At 49.6% G+C, this 24,213-nt stretch overlaps 2 protein-coding genes across 5 annotated transcripts; both read right to left on the reverse strand.

Annotated features, from left to right (window-relative positions):
• Positions 1-366: 366 nt before the first annotated feature.
• On the reverse strand, positions 367-24,009 carry LOC135829941 (rab GTPase-activating protein 1-like; the record flags this gene model as incomplete). Of its 4 annotated transcripts, none has more annotated exon segments than XM_065342336.1 (13): positions 367-535; positions 4,480-6,604; positions 9,177-9,518; positions 10,119-10,274; positions 12,821-12,925; positions 13,498-13,608; positions 13,881-13,973; positions 14,253-14,402; positions 14,660-14,950; positions 15,658-15,732; positions 21,641-21,751; positions 23,196-23,297; positions 23,870-24,009. In XM_065342336.1, coding segments are annotated over 12 exon segments (1,787 nt in total), but the record flags the coding sequence as incomplete, so codon positions are not given.
• Positions 18,537-20,246, reverse strand: LOC135829416 (uncharacterized). Its single transcript, XM_065341827.1, has one exon. The coding sequence runs from the start codon at positions 20,244-20,246 to the stop codon at positions 18,789-18,791; it is 1,458 nt and encodes a 485-aa protein (XP_065197899.1). The 3' UTR covers positions 18,537-18,788.
• Positions 24,010-24,213: the final 204 nt, after the last annotated feature.

A 24,213-nucleotide genomic window follows, 5' to 3' on the forward strand; every position in this document is an offset into this window, starting at 1 on the left:
GGCATAGGTAGCAGCAAAACATGTAGATAACCCCCAGCAGGGGTTATGTAGATATACATGTACACACTTGGTACTGGCAATGGTAGTAGCTAGCAGGGGTTATGTAGATCTACATGTACGTACACCTGGCACAGGCAATGGTAGTGGCTAGCAGGGCTAGGGGCACCTCGAGATCGCCTGCCCTTCTGCCGAGGCATACAAGCTAGGCCGGGCAGCGGGAGGTGTACCGAATACTAATTTGTGGGTGTGGGTGTGTGTGTGTGTGGGGAGAGAGAGAGAGAGAGAGAGAGAGAGAGAGAGAGAGAGAGAGAGAGAGAGAGGGAATGCCGCAATGCGCCCACACACCACACACTGCCAACACAAGGATAACAAGTCCAGTTGTTCTGCCAAGAAGTTAATGTGAGGAAAGCAAGAAACTAATAATATTGATGACGACTGATAGATCGCAAGAAGTAATAAAGAAAGATACAGGTTCAAAAATAAAATAGAAAAATAATTGAGAGTAATCAAAGAGCATGCACACACACACACACACCTGTTCCTGTTCCTGTTCCTGTTCAGCACTGCCACAAGGGCCACGTGGCTCTCCTTAAGAGAGAACCGGGGAGGAGGGAGGCCGCTGGCATCTGTGTCGGGTGAGGTCGCTCCCGCGGCGAAAACGGCGGCCACAGCCGGGGCAGGACCATTCAAATGTCAATCGTGTTGCTGCAGTCGGGCGATGCGTACTACGGTGGCATTTGTGTCGTGATCTGTCAGACGGTCTGGCGAAACAGCGGTCACATGTGGGGCAGTGAGCTGCGCAACAGTCCCTTGCAATAGCTTGGGGATGGTCTTCACGGGGCTGAGGATCATGGGGTGTGCATTTATGCCGCGATAGCCCACCACGGCTGCGTAGCCACCGTTGACATTGGGGACATTGCACTGCACCGCGCTGCTCTGCTATGGGCTTGGCCCTTTCATCCAAGCACTTGTGACGGCGCTTGTCCGAAGGCCTGCTAAATACGCGTCGGCAGACAAGACATTGCACATTACGCACTGGTGACGAAGCTGGTTCCAGCTCACGGTAGATGTTCCTCCACCCTGGTCGTGACTGGGTATCTTCTGGCCAAGAGTCCTGTACGTCACATCGCTGTAGATCCGGACTCAGAGCGTCTCGCCAGCGCTTTCGTGGGCCGCATGCAGGTCGGGTCTCCGGTCGGCAGCCGAACAGAACAACCCGGGGTGTCCGTTCCATACCCATGCGCATAACGTGGCCAAACCATTCCAAACGGCGTTGCACAATCCGGTCCTTGATGGGCAGGGGTCTGGCATCATTCCACTGCTCCAGGATGGTGGTGTTGCTGATGTGGAAGTCCCAGACGTCAGAGCGTGACACACCCATGATGGTGCGGAGGCATCTCATGTAAAAAGATGACAGCTTGGCAATATCGGCTTGGAGTGGTACCCAGCACTCAGACGCATACAGCAGCAAGCTCAGCACACACGCCTCAAACACTGTTCGCTTGGTGGCCAGCGTTAGATTGTTATCCCGAAACACTGGGCGACTCAGAACGCCAAAGGCACGTGATGCAGCAGCTATCCTGGACCCGATATCCCGGGAGCAGCGGCCATCAGCGTGGATATTAGTTCCGAGGTAGCGAAACTCAGAGACCACCTCCACCGCATGGCCATTCAACATCAGCGGGCGCACATCCTCTTCAGTAACATGATGACCGGTGACCATGAGCTTGGTTTTCTCTAGGTTAACTTTGAGACCGAATGCACCTGCCACCTCAACAAATGCCGTTAGGCAAGTCTCTATTGCCTCCCGACGCGTGGCCATCAGGGCAGAGTCATCTGCAAATTGGCAGTCAAGGATGGAACGTCTAGTGTCTGTGCGGTGTCGTCGGAAGAACAGACGTTGCCTTGCACTAGTATGAATCGGAACACCAGCTCCGGGGATATCTGCGACGCGGGCATACCACCGTTGGAAGACTGCCCACATGAAGATGTTAAATAATGTGGGAGCCATGGAGCAACCTTGACGGAGGCCATTCCTCACAGCAAATGGATCGAGTCTATCACCATCAACGCAAATTGTAGCCTGCATAGAGGTGTGGAAGGACTGAACAATGGATAGGAGACGGGGAGGAACACCAGCTTTCTCCAGTACGCGCCACAGGCAATCCCGACTGACAGAGTCATAAGCCTTGCGGAGGTCGATGAACAGGAGGAAAGCTTTCCCTCGATGTTCAAATGCCTTCTCCACCATCTGGCGGACCACAAATATCATATCCGTACAGGATCGCCCTCGTCGAAAACCACACTGAGTGTCTGGTAAGAAGGACTCAGCCATAGATTGCAGGCGAGTCTGCACAATGCGGGCAAGTACTTTACCGGCAACATCCAAGAGGGAAATGCCTCGCCAATTATCGCAGCGACTCAGGTCGCCTTTCTTGGGAATGGGTATAAGATTACAGTCGACCCATTCCTGCGGTACTGTGCCATCATTCCAGACGCGATGGAGGAGTTCCAACAGAGACTCACTGAACCTCTGGCCACTGTACTTGATCATCTCCGGTAGGATGCCTGACTCACCGGCCGCCTTTCCATTGCGTAGTTTGCTTATAGCTCGCTGTAGCTCCTCAGCAGTTGGCAGGTCATCGAGCTCTGGGACTGGATCCCTGGCCTCTAGCTGATCAATCTCCTCTGGGTCAAACACGGACGCGACATTAAGTATGTTGGCAAAGTGCCGTCGCCACTGCGTACCCTGCTCTGCTCGAGACTTGCATATGTTGTTGTTCAGATCACGTATAGGCACAGTTGCCTTACTGCGCAAGCCTTGCCGTGCGGCCTGCATATCGTGAATACAAGACCATACGTGGGCTGAGCTGAAACGTGACTGTTCCAACTCCGCTGCCTTGGCCACGAACCAGTCATTTTTCGCCCTTCGCACAGCGGCGCGGGCCTCTCCTCGAGCCCTCCGGAATTCTACCAGTACTGGATTGTTGGACTGGCCAGTCTTGATCCATCGGGAGTACAACTCGTTCCGTCTGGCAAGTAGAGGCTGGATGATTTCCCGGCTGTCCACGTACCAGTCTGGTTGCCTGCGTTTGCTACGGCCGAGGACATCCCCTGCCGCTTCAGTAAGCGTGTCACGGAGAACATGCCAATGCTCCCCAGTAGTGGTGATGGGTGATGATAACTTCCCATTCAATACTGTCTCCGTCTTGGTCTGATATTCCCGGATCAACTCGCAGTCTACGTTTCTTCCCCGAGCCAGTGTATCACGGAACTTGGAGACATCAAACCTCGGCACTCCATGTTTAGTTGGTCTACGGTGCCTTTGAATAAAACCGATCCGGTAGCGCATGGCGACCATTGCGTGGTCCGTACCACACTCAGCACTGTGTATAACCTGTGAGTCCAAACATCGTCGCCAGTGATTTCTTGGAATAATGACGTAGTCAATGCAATGCTGTGTTTTGGTGCGGGGGTGTTGCCAAGTCCATCGTGTGTCGTATTCTTTCTGGAACCAAGTATTACAAATCATTGCCTCATTTGTGAGCAAGAAACTCATCAGCTCCTGTCCAGAAGAATTTGCCACTCCATGTCCAAACGGGCCACGCACGTAACTCCAGTCATCGTCAGCATGTAAACGTGTACCCACACGCGCGTTGAAATCTCCCAGTAGGATGTACTGTTCAGTTGCTGGGACGCCAGTGATAGCTTGTTGAAGGGCGCCATAGAAGGACTCCTTCAGGGTCTTCGAGCTACTGAAAGTTGGAGCATACGCACTCATCACTGTCACCCAGACGCTGTCACCGTCCCGGAGAGTAAATAGTAGTCGAGCTGACACCAAACGTGATCCGTGGGCTGTCCATTGACAGCCGCCAGCACGCCACGCTTCGATCGCGTCGCCGTTCAAAACAATACAAACACCTTCGCCACGACGGAAAGAAATTTCGCCAGTATTATTGTCATCGCGAGGGACTGGTCGTCCTGAGGCCAGCACAACAGCTCCCTCGACTGGATATACACCCTCGCCAAACCAGTGAGTCTCCTGTAGGCCAGCGACATCAACTCTCAAACGTAATAATTGCTGTTGACAAATTTGAATTTTCTTGTCCTCCACAACACGATGGGAAACAGCTCCAGTCTCGACAGGGCCGTCGCTCTCCACCAAGGAGCGGACATTCCAGGACACAATGCTCAACTTCCTCTCTCCTCCTCTCCGGTTTCTACGTGCCAACATTTTTCCCGTTCGTCGTTTGGCAAGAACTGACGGCGGCTTCTACGACGAGAACAGTGTGGAGTGACGGCATCAAACGCACGTCCTGAAGCCCACACTGTTATACCTCGACGTAGGGGACTAGGGAAACTTCCTAGGGCGGCCTTTGGGCCGCCCTAGGGCTGGTATAAACTCTTTGGAGATTCAGAAACAGGAGCTCAAAAAATTCAAACTGTCTTCCACTGGAAGACACACACACACACACACACACACACACACACACACACGCACACACACCACACACGCACGCACACACACCACACACACGCGTGCACACGGGCGTAGGAGCCAAAGACGTGAGTAATTAATTCACCCGTCAACAAAGTTGACTAGCTAGTCGGTGTCGGTAAAAGAAGAAAAAAATACCCCGCCACAGTCCCACCTTTCGTGGGCGCAGTGTTAGGGTAATAGGCAAAGCAGTGACTAAAAAGAAGAAAAAACCCGTCAGACCTAACCACGGGTCTAGATCAAAAGCTGTTCATTCATTCAAATCACTTCCACAGTGAAACCGGGAGCAGTAGTAGTCGTTGGGGAGGTAGGTTTGAACATCGCCGTGACAATGATGTCACAGTGCACATCGCTATGGCAACGATGATGTCACAGTGACCATCGCCATGACAATGATGATGTCACACTGACCATCGCTATGACAATGATGTCACAGTGAACATCGCTATGGCAATGGTGCTTGCACAGTGAACATCACTATGACAATGAGTACATGTATGTCACAATGCACATCGCTATGGCAACGATGATGTCACAGTGACCATCACCATGACAATGATGATGTCACAGTGCACATCGCTATGGCAATGGTGCTGGCAAAGCGAACATCACTATGACAACGAGTATGTCACAGTGAACATCGCTATGTTGACAATGCTGGTACGGGCAAGCAGGTCCACGTGCGTAAAAAAGAATGAAATTACGAAATCAAGTAGTTATCGGACAGCCAGGCTGACTTTGGTATCGATTAGCCAGCCGCCTGCAGCAGAGTATTAGAAGCTAAAAGCTACAGTGTACATACAACGTATATAAAGCCATTGGGCAGGCATGTCTAGCGCTGTGCGCAGCAGTCGAAAGCACGCAAGCCGCGGGAGGGAGGGAGGGAGGGGGGGGGGGCATTGGAAAGAACTACACAGTACATACAGGTGGTAATCAACAGCAATCCACAGTGTGTAGAGGTGGCATGCTCCACTGCATAGCAGCAATCCACAGTGTGTAGAGGTAGCATGCTCCACTGCATAGCAATCCACCGTGCGTACAGGTATACAGGTGGATACGACCCCACCAGGAAAGGCGCATCCGGCCACCACGCTATGTGGCCCGCAAGTGCTATTGGAGAATGATAGGCATTTGTCAATGTACGCATGCAGACGAGTGTGACATGGCATTTGTCAATGTACGCACGCAGACGAGTGTGACATTGCTGCGAAGGGATTTAACTTGCCTGACGGCGAGTCGTGAAGGTCAAACAGGACACACGCAGTTGAGCATCACCGCAGGGGACAGCACTCGTAATATGAAAACAGCACGCCGAGAAAACAGAGCGGGAGCGAGAGAGAGAGAGAGAGAGAGAGAGAGAGAGAGAGAGAGAGAGAGAGAGAGAGAGAGCGAGAGCGAGAGAGAGCGAGAGCGAGAGAGCGAGAGAGAGAGAGAGAGAGAGAGAGTGAGAGAGAGAGAGTGAGAGTGAGTGAGAGAGTGAGTGAGAGAGAGAAAGTGTGTGTGTGTGTGTGTATGTGTGCAAGATCTGGAACGCCACTTGGAGCATTGCCTTCCTCCCCCCTAACCTCTCTGACAGTACCTCCCTTTGGGGAGCGGCGTGGCCATCTCTGGCAGCTGTCAATAGTAGTAGTAGTAGTAGTAGTAGTAGTAGTAGTAGTAGTAGTAGTAGTAGTAGTAGTAGTAGTAGTAGTAGTAGTAGTAGTAGTAGTAGTAGTAGTATGTATGTATGTATGTATGTATGTGTGTGTGTGTGTGTGTTTGTGAGAGAGAGAGAGAGAGAGCCGTGACGAAACTTGAAGTGACAGTGCTTGGACACAGTTGTGCTGGTCGTCGAGGGTCTCGACACGGAGAAACTGATAACCTGGCACCAAACAATCCTGTTAGCAGCGGGGAATTGCCGTGACTTTACCAGCTGCACAAACACACTGGAGTGGACGAACAACAACATGCCGCTCAAGGCAGAAGATAAGCCGAGGTGCTCATGACGTCCTGCTGTTATCTGAGCTTGGACAACCAGCGGTTGACGGTGGACTCTTGTTCCTGGTCGGGTGTGGACGTTCGCAGCGCATGCTGCAAGTCTTGGATTTTGCACTCAGCCTCCACAAGCTGGACACGGGCAGTGCGGCGCATGAGTTAGACAGAGATAGACGGACAGATGATCATGCACACACACGGATACACGTACATGTACACACACACATGCACACACGAAAAAACACGCACACACGCACGACGGTCAACCGGGTACTATCAGATCTACTCGCTGCTAGGAGAAACGTGATATATGTATCACATGGCTGTACCAAGTATATGTAGGTACATTGGCTGGATACCCGGTCGGGTACTGAGCAACAAGGTTTCACTCTCACTCGCAGTGCTTCACTTACTGGTAGCTACCAATGCAAGTTTTGCTCGCAGATTAGCAGTTACTAAGGTTCATATCGCCACTCTGAAAACAGTGTACACACGCAGTGGCAACATGCGAGTGAAATCCACATCGCTACACACTAGCAGTGTTGCGAGCAGATATTGATTATCAATTCAATATTGACTACTGCAGGCAAGTGTACGATGCAAGGTCGCGCAGATTATATTGGTTACCGTTGGTTACCGTGTGTACGAGGACGAGGTCGGGGATAGTACATGTACTAGACTTTGGTGCTGCAAGTGTATAAGGCCGAGATCTCACTTGGCAGATGTGTACAGTCCGCAACGCAGCAAACCAATGGCCACAATCAAGAGTCGATAAACAAGAGTGTGCAACTCGCGGATGGGGTGGCCCACGGCGGAATTTTTCGTTGACGTAATCTATTCTACGACGAACGTTACATGGCCCGATATCTGAGACTTTCGACCTTCGGGGCTACGCGGTTTTTTTGAGAAAACACTAAAAACAAATTTGTTCGCAAAAAAATCGATTCCGTCAAAGCAAAGTGCAAAGACGACAATGGCGGAAGAAAATTGAAGGCGATTCTTGTGTCAGCTGGTTATTGGGCTCACGGAGCACAGCAGCCGCGATCCCATGGACGGTGATGCATCGTTCTTTGTGGATATCCTGTCAAGCAGCGACAGCGCTTCTAGTTCTGAGAGCGCATGTCAGGCGAATCGATCGCAAGTGACACGCGGTACTTACCTGTCGGGGGCGACGATGATGAGGACTTGGCCTGGATGAGTATGATCAAGGCCAACCACAGTCTGCCTCAGCGATAGCTGCTACAGCTCCAGGCAAGGACAACCAGGTGGATTCATGAGGGTACGCCGCTTGCAAGGTCGCTGGGCGCCCTTGCGCGAGTGGCAGAACTGTTTCCTGAGTGTCACGCCAGACCTGCTAAAACAGCACGAAATGATGCGAGTTTTCTTTGCGACGATGATCCTAAAATGTTGGGATGGCAAGCTCGATACTCGAGCTAATAATGGCGAATCACACCAACACGGAGCACATGAGGCTGGGCAATCTCGAGTAATATTCTGTTACTTTTGAGTTGGTGGTGTGAAACGCTTGTCAGGCTGTGTTACCGTGATGTTTGGAAATGATCAGTCTCCACAAAGTGCAACAAGGCGAATCTGGACGCATTTGCTCTGTTTGACTCCTTCACAATAAGTATGTGAATGCTGTTACATGTATCATGGTGTTCCGTCAAAATCTGCTGCAGACTATCCTGTAAAGCACGTCCATCACCAGGAGAACAGATAAATCACCTCTCCTTCTAATGCTGATATTGCTGCTGTTGCAACTACACAACCTCAATAAAGTCACGGAATGTTGGAAATGAAGTACCTGAACAGTCAAAACACTTTACTTTATTAGTTGGCTATTGATATCACGTGGAAACAATTTTTGGTGGCTGCAAACACACTGATCTTTCAAAATTGTAAAAAAAGAACAATTCATTAACATGACTCCTGCCTGTAGAACGCATTTCTACATGGTGAATATTGGTCTGATGGCCGTGAAACGAAGTCACAATACTCTATAAAGGCTAGACATCAATTTAAAATAGAAAAGTCAATTTCACCAAAACAGCCCGGAAGGTCAATTTTCTCAGATATTGGGCCACATTACTTTGGGAACGTTACATTACAAGGTCGGTGCCCAGCAGGTGCTCTCACACTGCTCTGCGGCAAAATGCGCGTTTTTTTTCTGAAAAAGGTAACGTCAACAAAAAATTCCGCCGCGGACCGGGGTGTCTGCAGATTGCGCAGGAGAGAAGCGGAGTTGCACACTCTTGTTTATCTACTCTTGCCACAATCCACAAGTCTTTCTGTCACCGCTCTACATCATAACAGCAATTAAAAAACAATTGGATATGCATGTAGTCAATCGCACACTGGAGAGAGAGAGAGAGAGAGAGAGAGAGAGAGAGAGAGAGAGAGAGAGAGAGAGAGAGAGAGAGAGAGAGAGAGAGAGAGAGAGAGAGAAAGAGAGAGAAAGAGAGAGAGAGAGAGAGAGAGAGAGAGAGAGAGAGAGAGAGAGAGAGAGAGAGAGAGAGAGAGAGATAGAGACAAAAAGAAACACAGAGACAGACAGACAGACAGACAGAGAGAGACAGATAGATATAGAGCACACATATACACACAAACACACATAACGGCAGGCAGACAGGCCATACACACACAAACACACATAACGACAGGCAGATAGGCCCAAAAAACAGGCACGTAGAGAGACCACCAGTACCTGCAGCTTATAGTGCGCCATCTGCACCTCCAGATCCCGACAGCGGTGCTCCGCCGACAGAGATAGATCGTCGACGATTTCCAACGCCTCTTCTCCATTGTTCCACTCAGAGCCCTTCTCGGCATCACCAGACACGGGTACGGACTCATCCTCACTAGCAGCAGCTGTAGCGGCCGCAGAAGGGTCTGCCGAGCTGTCCGCCTTGTTTTCCGCAATTGGCTGTCGTAGCTGTGACGTCGTTCGCTGGTCCGAGTCGCCGACACCGGATGATGTGGATACCTCGCCGTGACTGCGCGTGCTGCTGGCTTGCTGGCGTCGTGACATCACCTTGGACAAGCGTGCCTGTACGCATAGGAAACGGACACAGACAGACAGACAGACAGACACACCGAGTGTTATGAGATCTCCCAGGAGAGAGAGAGAGAGAGAGAGAGAGAGAGAGACAGAGAGAGAGAGACAGAGAGAGAGACAGACAGAGAGAGACAGAGAGAGAGACAGAAAGAGAGAGAGACAGAGAAAGCTAAACTTGTCATCAAACCACCAAACATGTAGCTTAGGCACTCTAATGTGAAATGGCAACAGCAGATTGGAGTAGGGCTATTGCCACAGGTACATGTAGCTACAAGCAAAGTTGCGCTCAGTGAAATCCGACCCAAAGTGCAGAACTGGACCAGTTCCGACGACTACATCACTGTATTGACTATTGTAACCATCACGGGAAACTCATCCCCCATGCCTCTCACGGGCTACACCCCTCCCCCCCCCCCCCCTCACCTGTACCCTCACGGACTACATATCCCTTGTGCCCCTCACAGGACACCCCTGCGTCCCAACCTCCCGGGCCACACATCCCCTGTGCCCCCCCCCCCCCCCCCGGGCCACACATCCCCTGTCCCTCAAGGGCCACATGCCCGACCTAGGGGAGAAAACTACCGTACATACCTTGACCTCTAGCAGCTCTTGCTGTAGGTCGTGCTGCACTCGCTGGTGTCTCTCGTCCATTTCCCTGGCCAGCATAGACTGCTCGGCTCTCTCGCTGCTAGTGCGTTCTCTCAGCTCATTCAACTCTAGCAGCGACTGCTGATAGAGCTCTTTGAACTGCACGGGACGGAACACACAGACACAGACACACACACACAGGCATACACACACACACACACACACACAGGCATACACACACACACACACACACACACACACGCATACACACACACACGCACACATACACACACATTCAGTGGAAACACGAAACATGACGACACATGACAACAGAACGGTCTCTACAAGCATGATAACTACACCGTTGCTCACAGTAGCATCGGGTACTGGAGAACAGACGGGGGCGGCAGCGGCTCCGCTTCAAGCTAAAATATGTTCATATTAGGCCGCGGTCACACATGAAAAGCTTGCACCGCTTTTGCGGAGGCGGAAAGCGGAACTACCGCAGCCGCTTTGGCGGAACACACGATGCAGCGGTCACACATACATATAGACTACTGTGCTCCTCAACGCTCCGCTTTGGCGGAGAGAATGCAAATGCAGCACGTCCTATGAAATTTTAGATGTTCGTGTCCGAGTTGAAGCGACCTTCGCTTGTACAAGTAGAGCTATCGTGGATCGCTGACAGGCTGCTGAATGTCTCCTGTCAAGTACACTCGTGGGTTTGGGGCGCATTCACTGCGGCCCAGTACAGGTGTATTTGAATATTGCTAGTTTGGTTTACATCAATATCAAATTCAAATAGTTGTATAGCAGGGTGTCGTTGCCTCCTTCTTGTCCGAGTTGAAGCGACCTTCGCTTGTACAAGTAGAGCTATCGTGGATCGCTGACAGGCTGCTGAATGTCTCATGTCAAGTACACTCGTGGATTTGGGGCACATTCATTGCGGCCCAGCACGGGTGTATTTGAATATTAGTTTAGTTTACATCAATATCAAATTCAAATAGTTTTATAGCAGGGTGTCGTTGCCTCCTCCATGATCCATCATCGACCCAGCGACTGCGTGGATGCCTGCAGTTGCAGTGAGGGTGTGGCAGAGTACTCTACTACTCCCTGGTTGCAGTCCTAGTGTTGCATACTCTGGTGGACGTATTGCTTGGAGAGAGAAGGAGAGAGTTGGAGATCGTCCGCGATCGGGGCCAATGACTCGTTGGGAGACGGATTCCCTCACCAACTATCCACTCATAACGATGCAGTATTGCTTGCGAGATCTCCAGAACGTACAGTTCATTGGCAAAGAAGAACAATATGAAAACTGAATACCAAACGGCAACCAAACAACACCAGAACTCAGTGCAGAAGTAGCACACCAAACTCCAAAGCCATCACCATGCAGGTTCCGCCAAAGCGGAGGCTCCGCTCGCATTTTTTTGGCGTAGCGAAATCCAAACTTTCCGCCAAAGCGTAACTTACGCCTCCGCCGTTGCCGAGGCAACGGCGGAAGCGTAAGTTACGCTTTGGCGGAACCGCCAAAAAAAGTGCATGTGTGACCGGGGCCTTAGAGAGGTTCCGCATAACGGAATAATTATTACGTTAGTAAAAAACGTAGTCGATCTACGGAAAGTCTTACGTAAACTGCATGCACATCCGTGTTCTGCCATACAGAGTTTTCAAATCATGTAGCTGCCCTTGGCAACTCCGAACGCGGCAGTGTACGACCAGATCGACTCGACCTGGGGAGAGAGTCATAAAGTTGTACCCCAATCCACTTACGGACCAGCTACGTTATCAGAGCCCTATCTACGTACTCTACGCAGACAACTTTCCGTAAGTGGAGGGCAAACTCGCGAATTCACGGGTTTTCCCCGCCCACTAACGTAAAGTTGCTCAACTTTACGTAGTTCGGAACCTCTCTATTTTCAAAATGTCAGTGCCCCTGTTCTTTTTCCGGGTTCGTACACTCACATAGTACGGGTACATTGTGCATGAAGAGTTACACGAAAACACACACTGGTGCTCCTAAATCTTTGCTTCCAGCCAGGCTGGGTTATTTTCTCACAAACGCTGGAGACTCTCTAGTCCGGATGTTCTCTGGCTGCCTGTTCATCGACACCCGATGTGACTTCGGTGGGGAAACACCTCTGGTCCCTGGTTCGACTTCTGGTGGTGCAACTCAATTTGAGTTACGAAAAAAGCATTACGGCATGCATAACAATGTCAGCCCATATGCCGCGGAGGTTCTATTTGAACCCTTTTCGGGGAATCCGTTAAAACAGACAGTGCGAGTCCTCCGCTGTAGACTAGTGGTATTGACGGGGCGGGACACATCATAACAAGCTACAGTACCAAATTAACTTTAGATGAGCATGTCAGGTAGGCCTTGGAAGAGAGAGAGAGAGAGAGAGAGAGAGAGAGAGAGAGAGAGAGAGAGAGAGAGAGAGAGAGAGAGAGAGAGAGAGAGAGAGGGAAAGAGAGAGGGAGAGAGAGGAGAGAGAGGGAGAGGGAGAGAGAGAGAGAGAGAGAGAGAGAGAGAGAGAGAGAGAGAGAGAGAGAGAGAGAGAGAGAGAGAGAGAGGGAGGAGAGGGAGGGAGGGAGAGAGAGAGAGAGAGACAGAGAAGAGAGAGACAGAGAAGAGAGAGACAGAGAAGAGAGAGACAGAGACAGACAAAGAGATGACCCCAGGTAGCAGCAAAGTCACGCCATACCTGACTGAACTCCTCACACGTCTGCTCTTTCTCCATGGTGACTCGCTGTACATCATCATCCCTGTTGCGAAGCTGCTTGCTCAGACGATCAACCTTACGCTCCAGCTGTTGCACACAGTACATACCCACACACAGACACACGAACACCAGTCACGCACAGATGCAAACATGGATTGCAAATATCATATGGACTGTGCACAAATGCACAATAAGGGTCAGGAATAATACGTAATCCTTTATCTATCCTTTTATCTACACCATCACAAGCATCACCAGCAGCACAACCATCACCACCATCACCACCATCACCAGCACCACCATCACCACCATCACAACCACCACCATCACCAGCAGCACAACCATCACCATCACCACCATCACCAGCATCACCAGCATCACCACCATCACAACCACCACCACCATCACCATACCATCACCAGCATCAGCAGCAACACCAGCAACACCAGAACTACCAACACAAGCAGTGCCCGGGTCAAACATGATGCAACTAATGGCTACAGTGGAGCGCCTGTATACAGCAGAACGGGTAGAAACATACGGAAACCAATCACGATAATATGATAGCCGAGAGATCGCCGGGTGACTGCAACGTTGGTCCCTGCTGACTTTCATAAAGTGCAACCATCTTTGGAAAACTCATTGTCAAAACAGCATACCTCATCCATTTCCGTTCGTAGGTGCACTTTGCTGGCGACCAGTTCGGTGGCGAGATTATCGTTCTCTTGTTCCAGTCGATGGATGGTGTTATGTTGCTCACTCGTCAGACGCTGTGTACACAAATACACAAACCCATATACACACAAATGTTATAATACTATATCCACACGTGTCCACACAACACATGGCGTGCACACACGCACACAGACATACATACAACCTGACAGCTATACAGAGTCCGCACACACACACACGCATGCACACAAACACACACACACACACACACACACACACTCATACTTATGCCCATCGCTGAAGCGACGATAGCAAACACCCACCCACACCCACACACACCACCACCACCATACACCCACACACTAACCTTCAGCCTTTCCACTGGGTCACAATTCAATGCTTCAGCCTCCAGATGTGCAACGTAGTCTTTGGAGAACTTCTTCAACTTTCGCTGGGAGATCTGCAGAGCATGATAGATACGGTGGAGACAGCATACGAAGAAGATGGTAACTTGGGATCACTGCATAGTGAGAGATTGCCGCTGTGTGTGTGTGTGTGTGTGTGTGTGTGTGTGTGTGTGTGTGTGTGTACTGTGTGTGTGCGCGAGCGCGTGCGAGGATGCAGACGTGAGGAGAATGCGAGGTGAGAGGGCAAATTTGTAGGAGGGAAGACATGAGGCACACACACACACGCGCGCACGCACACACACACCACACACACTGCACAACCAACAACATACCTTTGTGGACACAACCTGTCTGAGCAGCCTTGCAGCTTGCTCTTCGGTGGAGAACTTCTTGGGCAGCTGAACACGAAAGTACTTGAGGATGCCCTCGAAGTCCAATGCTAGAAGCTCTGCTTTGGCGATTTTCAGCAAGGCTATTCCAACCTTTGAACAGCAACACACAGAATGAAAGAAGAGGGTAGTTAATACACCAATATGTTGCTCTTGGTTTTTGTTCAGTTCAATCCTGTGAGTGACGACAGCCACTGATGATATCATGACAGTCGCAAGAAAACGTTCTGGCTACCTTGTCTAGTGAAGTCATCAGGACACGTGACTCATGTACGATAAATGCTGGCTTTGCCTGGTGAACATGTGAATAGCTGTACCCAGCAGAAAGCAACACGCATGCAAGAACTGACCTGGAAGATGACGTCCGACCCTTCGGAGAGGAACAGGTCGAGGATGCGGTAGACGGCGTGCAGTGGGAACTTGGACGAGTAGAGCGTCAGGAACCACTGCGAGGCAAACATGTGCGTCTCAACGCTCTCCGCCGCTAGATGCTGCGCCAGATCGGGCATGGCGTCCTCAAGCAGCTTCTGCAACTGGAACAGGTTGAGCTTGAGCCGGGTGAACTCGTTGCGGAACAGATCACGCACTTCGTACTGGTACATGAGCTGTACCAGGCAGCCAAACGCCTGCTCCATTGGCATCTGAGAGAGAGAGAGAGAGAGAGAGAGAGAGAGAGAGAGAGAGAGAGAGAGAGAGAGAGAGAGAGAGAGAGAGAGAGAGAGAGAGTGAGAGACAGAGAGAGAGAGAGAGAAGAAAATAAGTGACGGAGAAAGACATTTTCTACGCTCTCTGATCACAACTGTGATCCATAAAGCAATCCATATGCAGAGACCAAAATACAACAAGTACATCAACTCATTATTTTTGAACTGTTTTGTTCCACTGAACCTAATTTCTTGAGCACAAAAAACTCCTGGTAATGTGAATAAAAGAATCACGTAGTGTTTCTTTCTGGAGGCAGTAAATGAAGGCAGAACACACGACAGCACTGCCATACAGCGGTGAAACAGTGCAACCTGCCCGCCCTGCATGTGTGCATGTACGTACGTGTTTGACGATGCACAGCAGGTAAGACTGCGGAAGACACACACTGTGTTGAGAACAGGAGCACTGTTCTCGACAGCGCATGTCCTCCGCAGTCTTGTAACATGCTGTCATCTTCATACACGTTAACCTATCAAAAAAATCCACGGTTCGCGTCAGACTCGGCCAGAGGCCGAGTTTTCCGCATCCGTAGGAACGCCACCACCCTTCAAGGATCGAGGCGCAGCTGCAGCTCCTAAAGCGGTGGAAGGTGAGTAGATCAACCTATCAAGGCATGCATATAAATGTTGTAGCAGGTACTTACATGTAGGACAAGGGCTGCGATGAGAAATGACAGTCCCTGACAGTAGCCGACTTCCTTGTCGTAAATGGAGTACGCCTGCAATCGGACACACACACACAGGCAGACAAACAGACAGACAGACTTTTCACACCTTATTTTCGGCTCGAGCATCTCGCACCAATTTTAGCACGATCCAATTCTGAAGAGGACCTATAGAGGTTATGCGAAAGGATCACGTGCAGGCGGCGTGTAGGCGGCCAAAGCGGCCGCGCTCCGCAGGGGTGGCAAAAGAGATGAAAAGTTCAAAAGAAGTACATGTGCCTGGAATAATTTCACGAAGGAAATTTCCTGTATCGCTGTTACGTTCCTCTTCTGTTCTTTACAAAGGACTATTGTACGAACGCTGAATCAGTGGCCATGACTTCTCCCAAGTTTTCAAAAGTGTATGACGAGTTAGATGACTCCAGCAAATGCCGGTACCGTGAAAAGCTCGAGCGCGTTGCACCAGACTCGAGTGATCCTTACCTGCCCAGAAGTATTTTTTTAGGGGAAGATAAATTTCCACTTGTGGACTATCCCGATATTTACAATTTCTTGGTCAACGCGCCCAGCCCCTACACCAAGGAGCAGCTCAAGGCCTACAAGAGCTTGGAAGGCTACAAATACCTTGTCAGTGGCTGGGTCGGCGATGTTCGTGCGTTTCCAGCGTCTGAATCTGACACATGTGACAGCAAGTTTGTCATCGCCAAAGTCCGCCATTCCCAGTCAGTTTCCGGCACCCATCTGCAACCCTGGATTGCTGCGCAAAACGACGGTAGCGTGATTTGTGCACACTGCACCTGCATGGCTGGTCTTGGTGAGTCTTGTTCTCACGTTGCTGCACTGTTGTTCAGCCTGTATTCTAGAACGCAGCTGATTCAGAACACAGGAAGCACTTCATTGCCGTGCCAATGGTCAACTCCTTCAATGAAGGAGGTGGAGTATGCCAGACATGCTGGATGCTAGTTTTGGGGACCTGCTCGTTCGTTGCGAGGCAGTATTTCCAGCGGTCTGTGTTTCAGAGGAGGAAGCACGCGCTGTGGAACAGGCTACGCGGAACCAGGCAGATTCCAAGGCCTGGTTTGAATTTCGCGCCGGCCGGATCACAGCTTCAAAGTTGAAGTCTGCTGTTCGCACGGATATTAGCCAGCCCTCTGCGTCCTTAGTCCGCTCTGTGTGTTACCCTGAGGCACACAAGTTTCGTAGCAAAGCCACACAATGGGGATGTGATCACGAGCAGAAGGCAATTGACAACTATAGTGAACATGCCAGTGCAACACATCAGAAGGTTGAAGTACTGCCCAGTGGCTTTGTAATTCATCCGGACTATCCATATCTTGGCGCTACTCCCGACTCCCTTGTGCAGTGCTCCTGCTGTGGCAACGGCGTGGTGGAAGTGAAGTGCCCGTACGGGTGCCGAGACAGTAGCCTGCATGATGCTGCCGATTCAGGGAAGTTCTGTCTAGTAAAGTCCGGCGGAGCACTCCATCTTAAGCAAGACCACATGTACTACTACCAAGTACAGCTACAGATGCTGGTGTGTAAGGTGCAGTACTGTGACTTTGTTGTGTGGAATGAAGGTCAGCTGTTTGTGGAGCGTATCTGTGCAGACACAGATTTCATCCGTGAAGCGGTAGCAGGTGCCAAGAAATTCTTCCAGTGTGCTGTTCTCCCAGAGCTTGTTGGGAAATGGTTCACTAAGACGTTCTCCACTCTTCCTGCCGATGCGTCTTCAGCGGCTACATCAGCCTCGGAACCACTTGGTGCTGCCAGTACAACATCTACTGCGGATCAAGAACGCCCTCCGGAGTTTTGCTACTGCAAGTCTGTGAAGGCTGGCGAGGTACTGCGATGTTCCAACAACGATTGCAGTATTCGTTTGTTCCACATGGCTTGTTTGCAGCTGAAGAGTAAGCCAAAGCGCAAGAACTGGACCTGCCCGGAGTGTCGCAAGATTAAATCTGCCACTAAATAATGATATGCATGTACAATTACAGTGGTAGCGACTTCGGCGACAAGTTTATAGGAATGTTGGTCGCTAAGCACAATGTTCGTCAGCCTACTCAAGCTCAACTGCATGAGGGGTGAATTCCCCGAAACACTGTGTATTGAGCAGGGAGTGGTGCTTTCTTGCAGGTTTGCCGGAAGGAGGGCTCGAGGGACTTCTTCTCTGCTCTAGATGGCAGTTGTGAGTCAGTCAAGTGTCTGGATGGAAGTCGTGAGTTTGTCAAGTTTCTAAATGGCAGTCGTGAGTCAGTCAAATGTCCAGTCAAGGCGGCAGGAAAGCTCGACCTCTAGTATGGGGTGCAACCAACTTTCCATGTACATAGTCATTTTTGTCGTAGCATTTGTAAATCCAAGTCTCAAGCATTTGAGAAGTGATTATATTCATGGAGCCTGCTATTCTGGTATTTCTAGAGTTGCATTTTCAACTTGTTCTGCTGTGCCTTCCACGGTACTTGCTGTTGCACTTGCCACGTGTGTGCATACAATCGGTGGCTGGGCTTTCACAACGATTTCCGTTACCTTTCTTGTATTTCTTTGCTTGCATGTATCTCTGAAGGACCATAATGCTGATTCGTATTTGTGGGTCCCAGGACATGCGTGAAGACCACTCACTGCTTATGCATGTGAGCAGAGGAACTCCATCATTACACATCAAACACTTCGCTCTTTACGTCTCTTCCGGGTGATGTTGGCATAAGTTGAGTTGTTCTTTGGTGCTGGGCATACTACATCTGATGGTACATCGCACACTACCCAGCACCCTAAGTTGGGTTTCAGGGCTATTCATATTATATTGTGTTGTCCCTATTTGGACCACGAGTCATTATATTGATGCAACAAGAAACGCAGGCATGTCGTGAGTGATGATAGAAGCCATTATTATTACTATTATTGTAAGTCTGTTGGTGTTGCCATGACCAAGCAAGCTTGGCTAGCCAGACAAAAGAAACTAGAAACAAGCGAGGTCAATGAGGTGAACACATGCGCATGCAACTGCAGAATAGGTAAAACAGAAATATAATTGCCGGTATATCCAGACAGTCCAAAAAGCACAAGGGGTTAATAATATAGCAATCATTACAGCTGACAAAGCGGCATGATGTAATTTACTCGAAAGGTACGACGGACTCACAACAGTTGCACAGAGCACAGCAGACGGTGACAACCTTGTCAATGAATGCACATGATGTAGCTTTATCGTCATGCATGAGGAAAGCAATGGGCAAAGTGCCAGAGAGGATCGTGTATTTCTGGCGAAGCATTCCAATCACTCGCTCCACATGGATACGGACGCGTGACACTTGTCGAGCACTGTCCAATTTCAGCCTGGAGAGTTGCTTCTTCCCCTTCGTAAATGGGGGCATCACCAACTCTGCGCAGAACATGCCAACGCTGTCTTCAACAGTGAAACCACGGTCAGCCAGCACCTGGTCACCCGGATTTAGGTGACTAAGCAGACCGCAGTGCTCTGTGATGAACTTGTCTGAGGCTCTCCCGCCCCATGCATGCGAAATAAATGTAATGACACCTTGTGGCGCTACGCCAATCAAAAACTTTGCAGTGTTATGGCTTTTATAGTGAGAGTACGTTTGAGCTCTTGCCATCAGATCAGAAGGTCGTTCACAAAAAACTTCAAAGCAGTCAATAATGACAGCACAGCCCGGGAAATGCTTACGAAATTCAAGTGGCAGAGTTTTGCGTAGTTCGTCTCTTTCCGGCCATTTGACAAGTGGTCCCAGCATCACATGCATCACCCGGATCCAGCGCTGGAAAATCCGGCACACGGTCGACTGGTGAATGCCGAATCTGTACGCCAAGTCTTGGTCCCGACAATTCAGCCGAAGCTTCATGAGAACAATCAAGAACTGCTGGAAGAGAGAGAGCGTGTGGCGGTGGTGCTGTGGAACTCTCTTCCTCACGTGTTCAAATATGCCCATCATGGTCCCAAAAGACTGCAAACCAGTGTAGAAGAGCACCTTCGCGTTGTCTTTCTCAAACGACTCGATTGACAAGGTGTCACCTTGTCCTGGAGCGTGTGGCATCCGTTTGCTTTCCAGGACCAAACAGTTGTTTGTCTCCTCCAGCCGCGTCAAGTGCTCCATATCCATGTCAGTCTGCGATGAGACACTGGAGACTGCTACAGGATCAGACTCTACCTCTGCACCATAGGCACCAGGCAAATCTGCCATTGCCTCTGTGAAGTCATTCCCGGAGGCGTCCACTTTCACTGGTGTCTGCGTCTTGCTCTCCTCGAACGTCAGCTTCCGCTTCGCTCGGCGTTCATATGCCACCAAATCCCTCTCCGCTTTACGCTTTACAGGAGTCCTGACATGTTCAAAAAGTTTCGGAACGTAAGCGGGAGATAGTGGATCGTTGCTCTTCTCTGCGCCTACGAAATGGTCTGAACAGATCCTGCTACTGTCAGTTGGCTTCCAATTCTCTCGTCTCATAGCCGCAACCCATAGTTTGCGCCGCTCGTCCGCTACAGGAAACTTGTAAAACTTCACAGCCGTTCCAGGATCGGCACGATTGCTACATCCGACGGCTGCACAACTCTTCGGCATGTTGAAGGCTAAAAACTTCAGCAAGCGAGACACCAGCGGAAATCAAAATAAAAGTGAGGAACGATATGTCGACAACCAACAACAAATTTTACTTTTCCTCTCAAAGACTAGTAAAAAATAGTTCAAGCAGAAACGACTTCATTTTGCCACCCCTGCCACTCGCAGCCGCCTTGGCGCTCCTCGTGACGTCATTCGCATAACCTCTATAGGGTTAAGATGTTAGCAGTTGTCAGTGTCAAGTATTGCTCCTGCTGTGTGCTTCGGCTATCTGCAGTGCTGGTCAATGACATCCAGTCGCGTCACTCAAGTACACGCCGGGCGTTGTGCAGTCCGACACATTTTCCAAGACTTTTCCGAGACCGTTTCAAGACCGTTTCAAGTTCTTTTCAAGACCGTTTCAAGACCGTTTCAAAACCTTTTTCCAGACTGTTTCAAGACCTTTTCAATACTTTTTCAAGACCGTTTCAAGATCTTTTCAAGACCGTTTCTAGACTTTTTCCAAGACCGTTTCAATACTTTTTCAAGACCTTTCAAGACCGTTTCAATACTTTTTCAAGATAATTTCAAGACCTTTTCCAAGCCCTTTTCAAGCCCTTTCAAGACCTTGTCAAGTCTTTTTCAAGACCTTTTCAAGACCTTTTCAAGACCATTTCAAGACCATTCCAAGACCATTCCAAGACTTTTTCAAGACCTTTTCAAGACCTTTTCAAGACCTTTTCAAGACCGTTTCAAGCCCTTTCAAGACCGTTTCAATACTTTTTCAAGAACGTTTCAAGACCTTTTCAAGACCGTTTCAAGACTTTTCCAAGATTTTTCCAAGACCTTTCCAAGACTTTTTCAAGACCTTTTCAAGCCCTTTCAATACCGTTTCAATACTTTTTCAAAACCTTTTCAAGACCTTTTCAAGGGCTTTTCAAGGGCTTTTCAAGACCTTTCCAAGACCATTCCAAGACCGTTTCAAGACCCTTTCAATACTTTTTCCAGCCGTTTCAAGACCTTTTCAAGACCTTTCCAAGACCATTCCAAGACTGTTTCAAGACTTTTTCCTAGACTTTTTCAAGATCTTTCCAAGACATTTTCAAGATCGTTTCAAGACTTTTTCAAGGCCTTTTCAAGACCATTTCTAGATCTTCTCTAGACTTTTGCAAGATGTTTCCAAGACATTTCCAAGACTTTTTCAAGACTTTTTCTAGACCTTTTCTCAAGACCTTTTCAAGATATTTTCTAGACCTTTCCTAGACCCTTTCAAGACCTTTTCAAGACTTTTCCAAGAACTTTTCTAACACTATTTCCAAACCTTTTCAGGACTTCCTCAAGACCGTTTCAAGACTTTCCAGACTTCCCAGACTCTACACTCAAGACTCGACTAACAACGGCACGCGGTTTTAACTAACCTTGCTGATTTTGTAGAGTGCACGCTGACCTTCTCCGTCCTCGCGGAAGTATTCGTGTGCCGGGTAGGTACGATTGATGTCCTCCAGTATGATGCGTTCCTGTGGAGACTCCTGCACACGTGACAATGCATTTCACACAGACACGCAAACACCCACCCACACCCACGGAAGCATGTAAGCACACACGGACACACACAGACACACACGTCGTATACACACACGTAAACACACATACACACACACACACACCTCACACACACACACACACACACACACACACACACACACACACACACACACATGCGTGCACACACACACACACGCAAACATGCACGCACATGCAGCGTAGCATAGTCATCAATATGCCACTCAGAAAATAGTAGCTTGTTACAGAAATTCAGATTTGACTTAAAACACACCACGCAGGCCAGAAATGACCTCATAGTCATACGCTACACAGTAACATACACAGCGGAATTTGTCGGCAACAATTGGAGTACTATCCCATTAGCTCAAGGGAGTTGAAACGGAAAAGGTTAGAAGAAAACAAGAGACTGGCAACACGAGGATTTGAAATAGGGATCATCGCTTATAGCCAGTGATACTCCATCACCAAACTATGGAATGGAAACAAGGAAACGATGGGGCACAAAGTAATGCGTTAGAGTCCACCAACTAAACCAGATTTTGAACAGTCAGACGTGCTCAAGGTAGCACCAGACTGACAAGGAGCACTGAGACATTCCACGTTGTCCTTGTTTCCATTCAATATTTTCCTCGGCCCACCACCCGAGTACTTACTAAACTATGGTGTGGTAATATTCGCAGAATACAGTCGGACCTCGTTTAACCGCACACATCCGTTTTCCACAAAAGCATTCGGATAGGCGAGGGAACCGGATAATCGAACACACATACTGTATGAATGCATGACATATGCTGTAAATCGGTAACCAACGATCTTCTTCCGGATGACGAGGGATCCGGCTAAAATACAGTAAAACCAGTCAAGGCGACCACTCGGATAAGGCGACCACCTGTCCTGGAAGACCACTGAAACCAGGACGAATGGATGCTATTTCCAGTCAAACGACCCTGGATAAGGAGACCACCTGGTAACAGAGGCCACGTTTTGAAAGTCCCACGAGCGGTCGTCTTGGACAGGTTCCACTGTAGGACTGGATAAGCGAGGTCTGACTGTACAGGTAGAACATGAGCTGCAGCTGCTGCACATCCCCATGGTATACTGTACTAAAGCATGATCTCACAGTGAAGGAACACACGAACTCACAGTGAAGGAACACACGAACTCACAGTGAAGGAACACACGAACTCACAGTGAAGGAACACACGAACTCACAGTGAAGGAACACACGAACTCACAGTGAAGGAACACACGAACTCACAGTGAAGGAACACACGAACTCACAGTGAAGGAACACACGAACTCACAGTGAAGGAACACACGAACTCACAGTGAAGGAACACACGATGTCACAGTGAAGGAACACACGAACTCACAGTAAAGGAACACACGACTTCTTAAAGATCATACCTTAGTGACCAACACACGGAAGTTGTCCAGTAAATCTGAATCAGCAGTCAAACCAGCCAGCATCTCCCAGACACGACCGCGAAGAGGCTCAGGTACACCACCCTGCGTGTGTGGATGCACAGAGAGAGGGGGGAGGGGGGGGGGGGGGAGAGAGAGGGGAGAGAGGGGAGAGAGAGGGGAGAGAGAGAGAGAGAGAGAGAGAGAGAGAGAGAGAGAGAGAGAGAGAGAGAGAGAGAGAGAGAGAGAGAGAGAGAGAGAGAGAGAGGAGGGGAAGGGGAGAGAGAGAGAGAGGAGGGAGAAGAGAGAGAGAAAGAAAGAGAGAGAGAGAGAGAGAGAGAGAGAGAGAGAGAGAGAGAGAGAGAGAGAGAGAGAGAGAGAGAGAGAGAGAGAGAGAGAGAGAGAGAGAGAGATGGAGAGAGAGAGAGAAATAGAAGATAGAGACAACATATTTAGACACACTAGCATTTGGGCAGACAATGCGAATGCGGCAGCAGCAGCAGTAACACCGCCATCACCACCAATAAGGCAAGGAAAGGCTAAAGCCATGTGATTGCATACATAAGTTACACATACAGACACACGCGTGCATGCAAGCATGAAGGCATGCACACACACACACACACACACACACACACACACACACACACACACACACACACACAACACATACACACCTTTCGAATTAACGTCGTCAGCTGCTTAGGCCGTCCGGTACCGTCCCAGCGGGACAGGAGGTCCGACCAGTTCTCCAGCTCTGCTGCCGCCCAATGCCTGTCGACGATCCCAGACCCGGATGCTAGTGGCTCGTCATCCTCTGTTACATGCACACACACATACGTACACACACACATGTCAGAGAATAATTTAACCGGCATCGCATCGCAGTTTGCTACGCAATTCTTCTGAGGTGCTAAGCAACTTCAGAAATGCGTCGCAGAAAACTGCGATACATATTGTGCTTTCACTGTACCCTAATCATGCACAGTGTACATGCCAGGTGTATATCTTAGGGATGAAA

This window comes from Sycon ciliatum, chromosome 13 (assembly GCF_964019385.1).
Source record: "Sycon ciliatum chromosome 13, ocSycCili1.1, whole genome shotgun sequence".
NCBI lineage: Eukaryota > Metazoa > Porifera > Calcarea > Leucosolenida > Sycettidae > Sycon > Sycon ciliatum.

What these genes read in the sequence shown, in the direction of transcription:
- LOC135829416 (XM_065341827.1), bottom strand. Translation starts at nt 20,246, where the DNA reads ATGCCGAAGAGTTGTGCAGCCGTCGGATGTAGCAATCGTGCCGATCCT.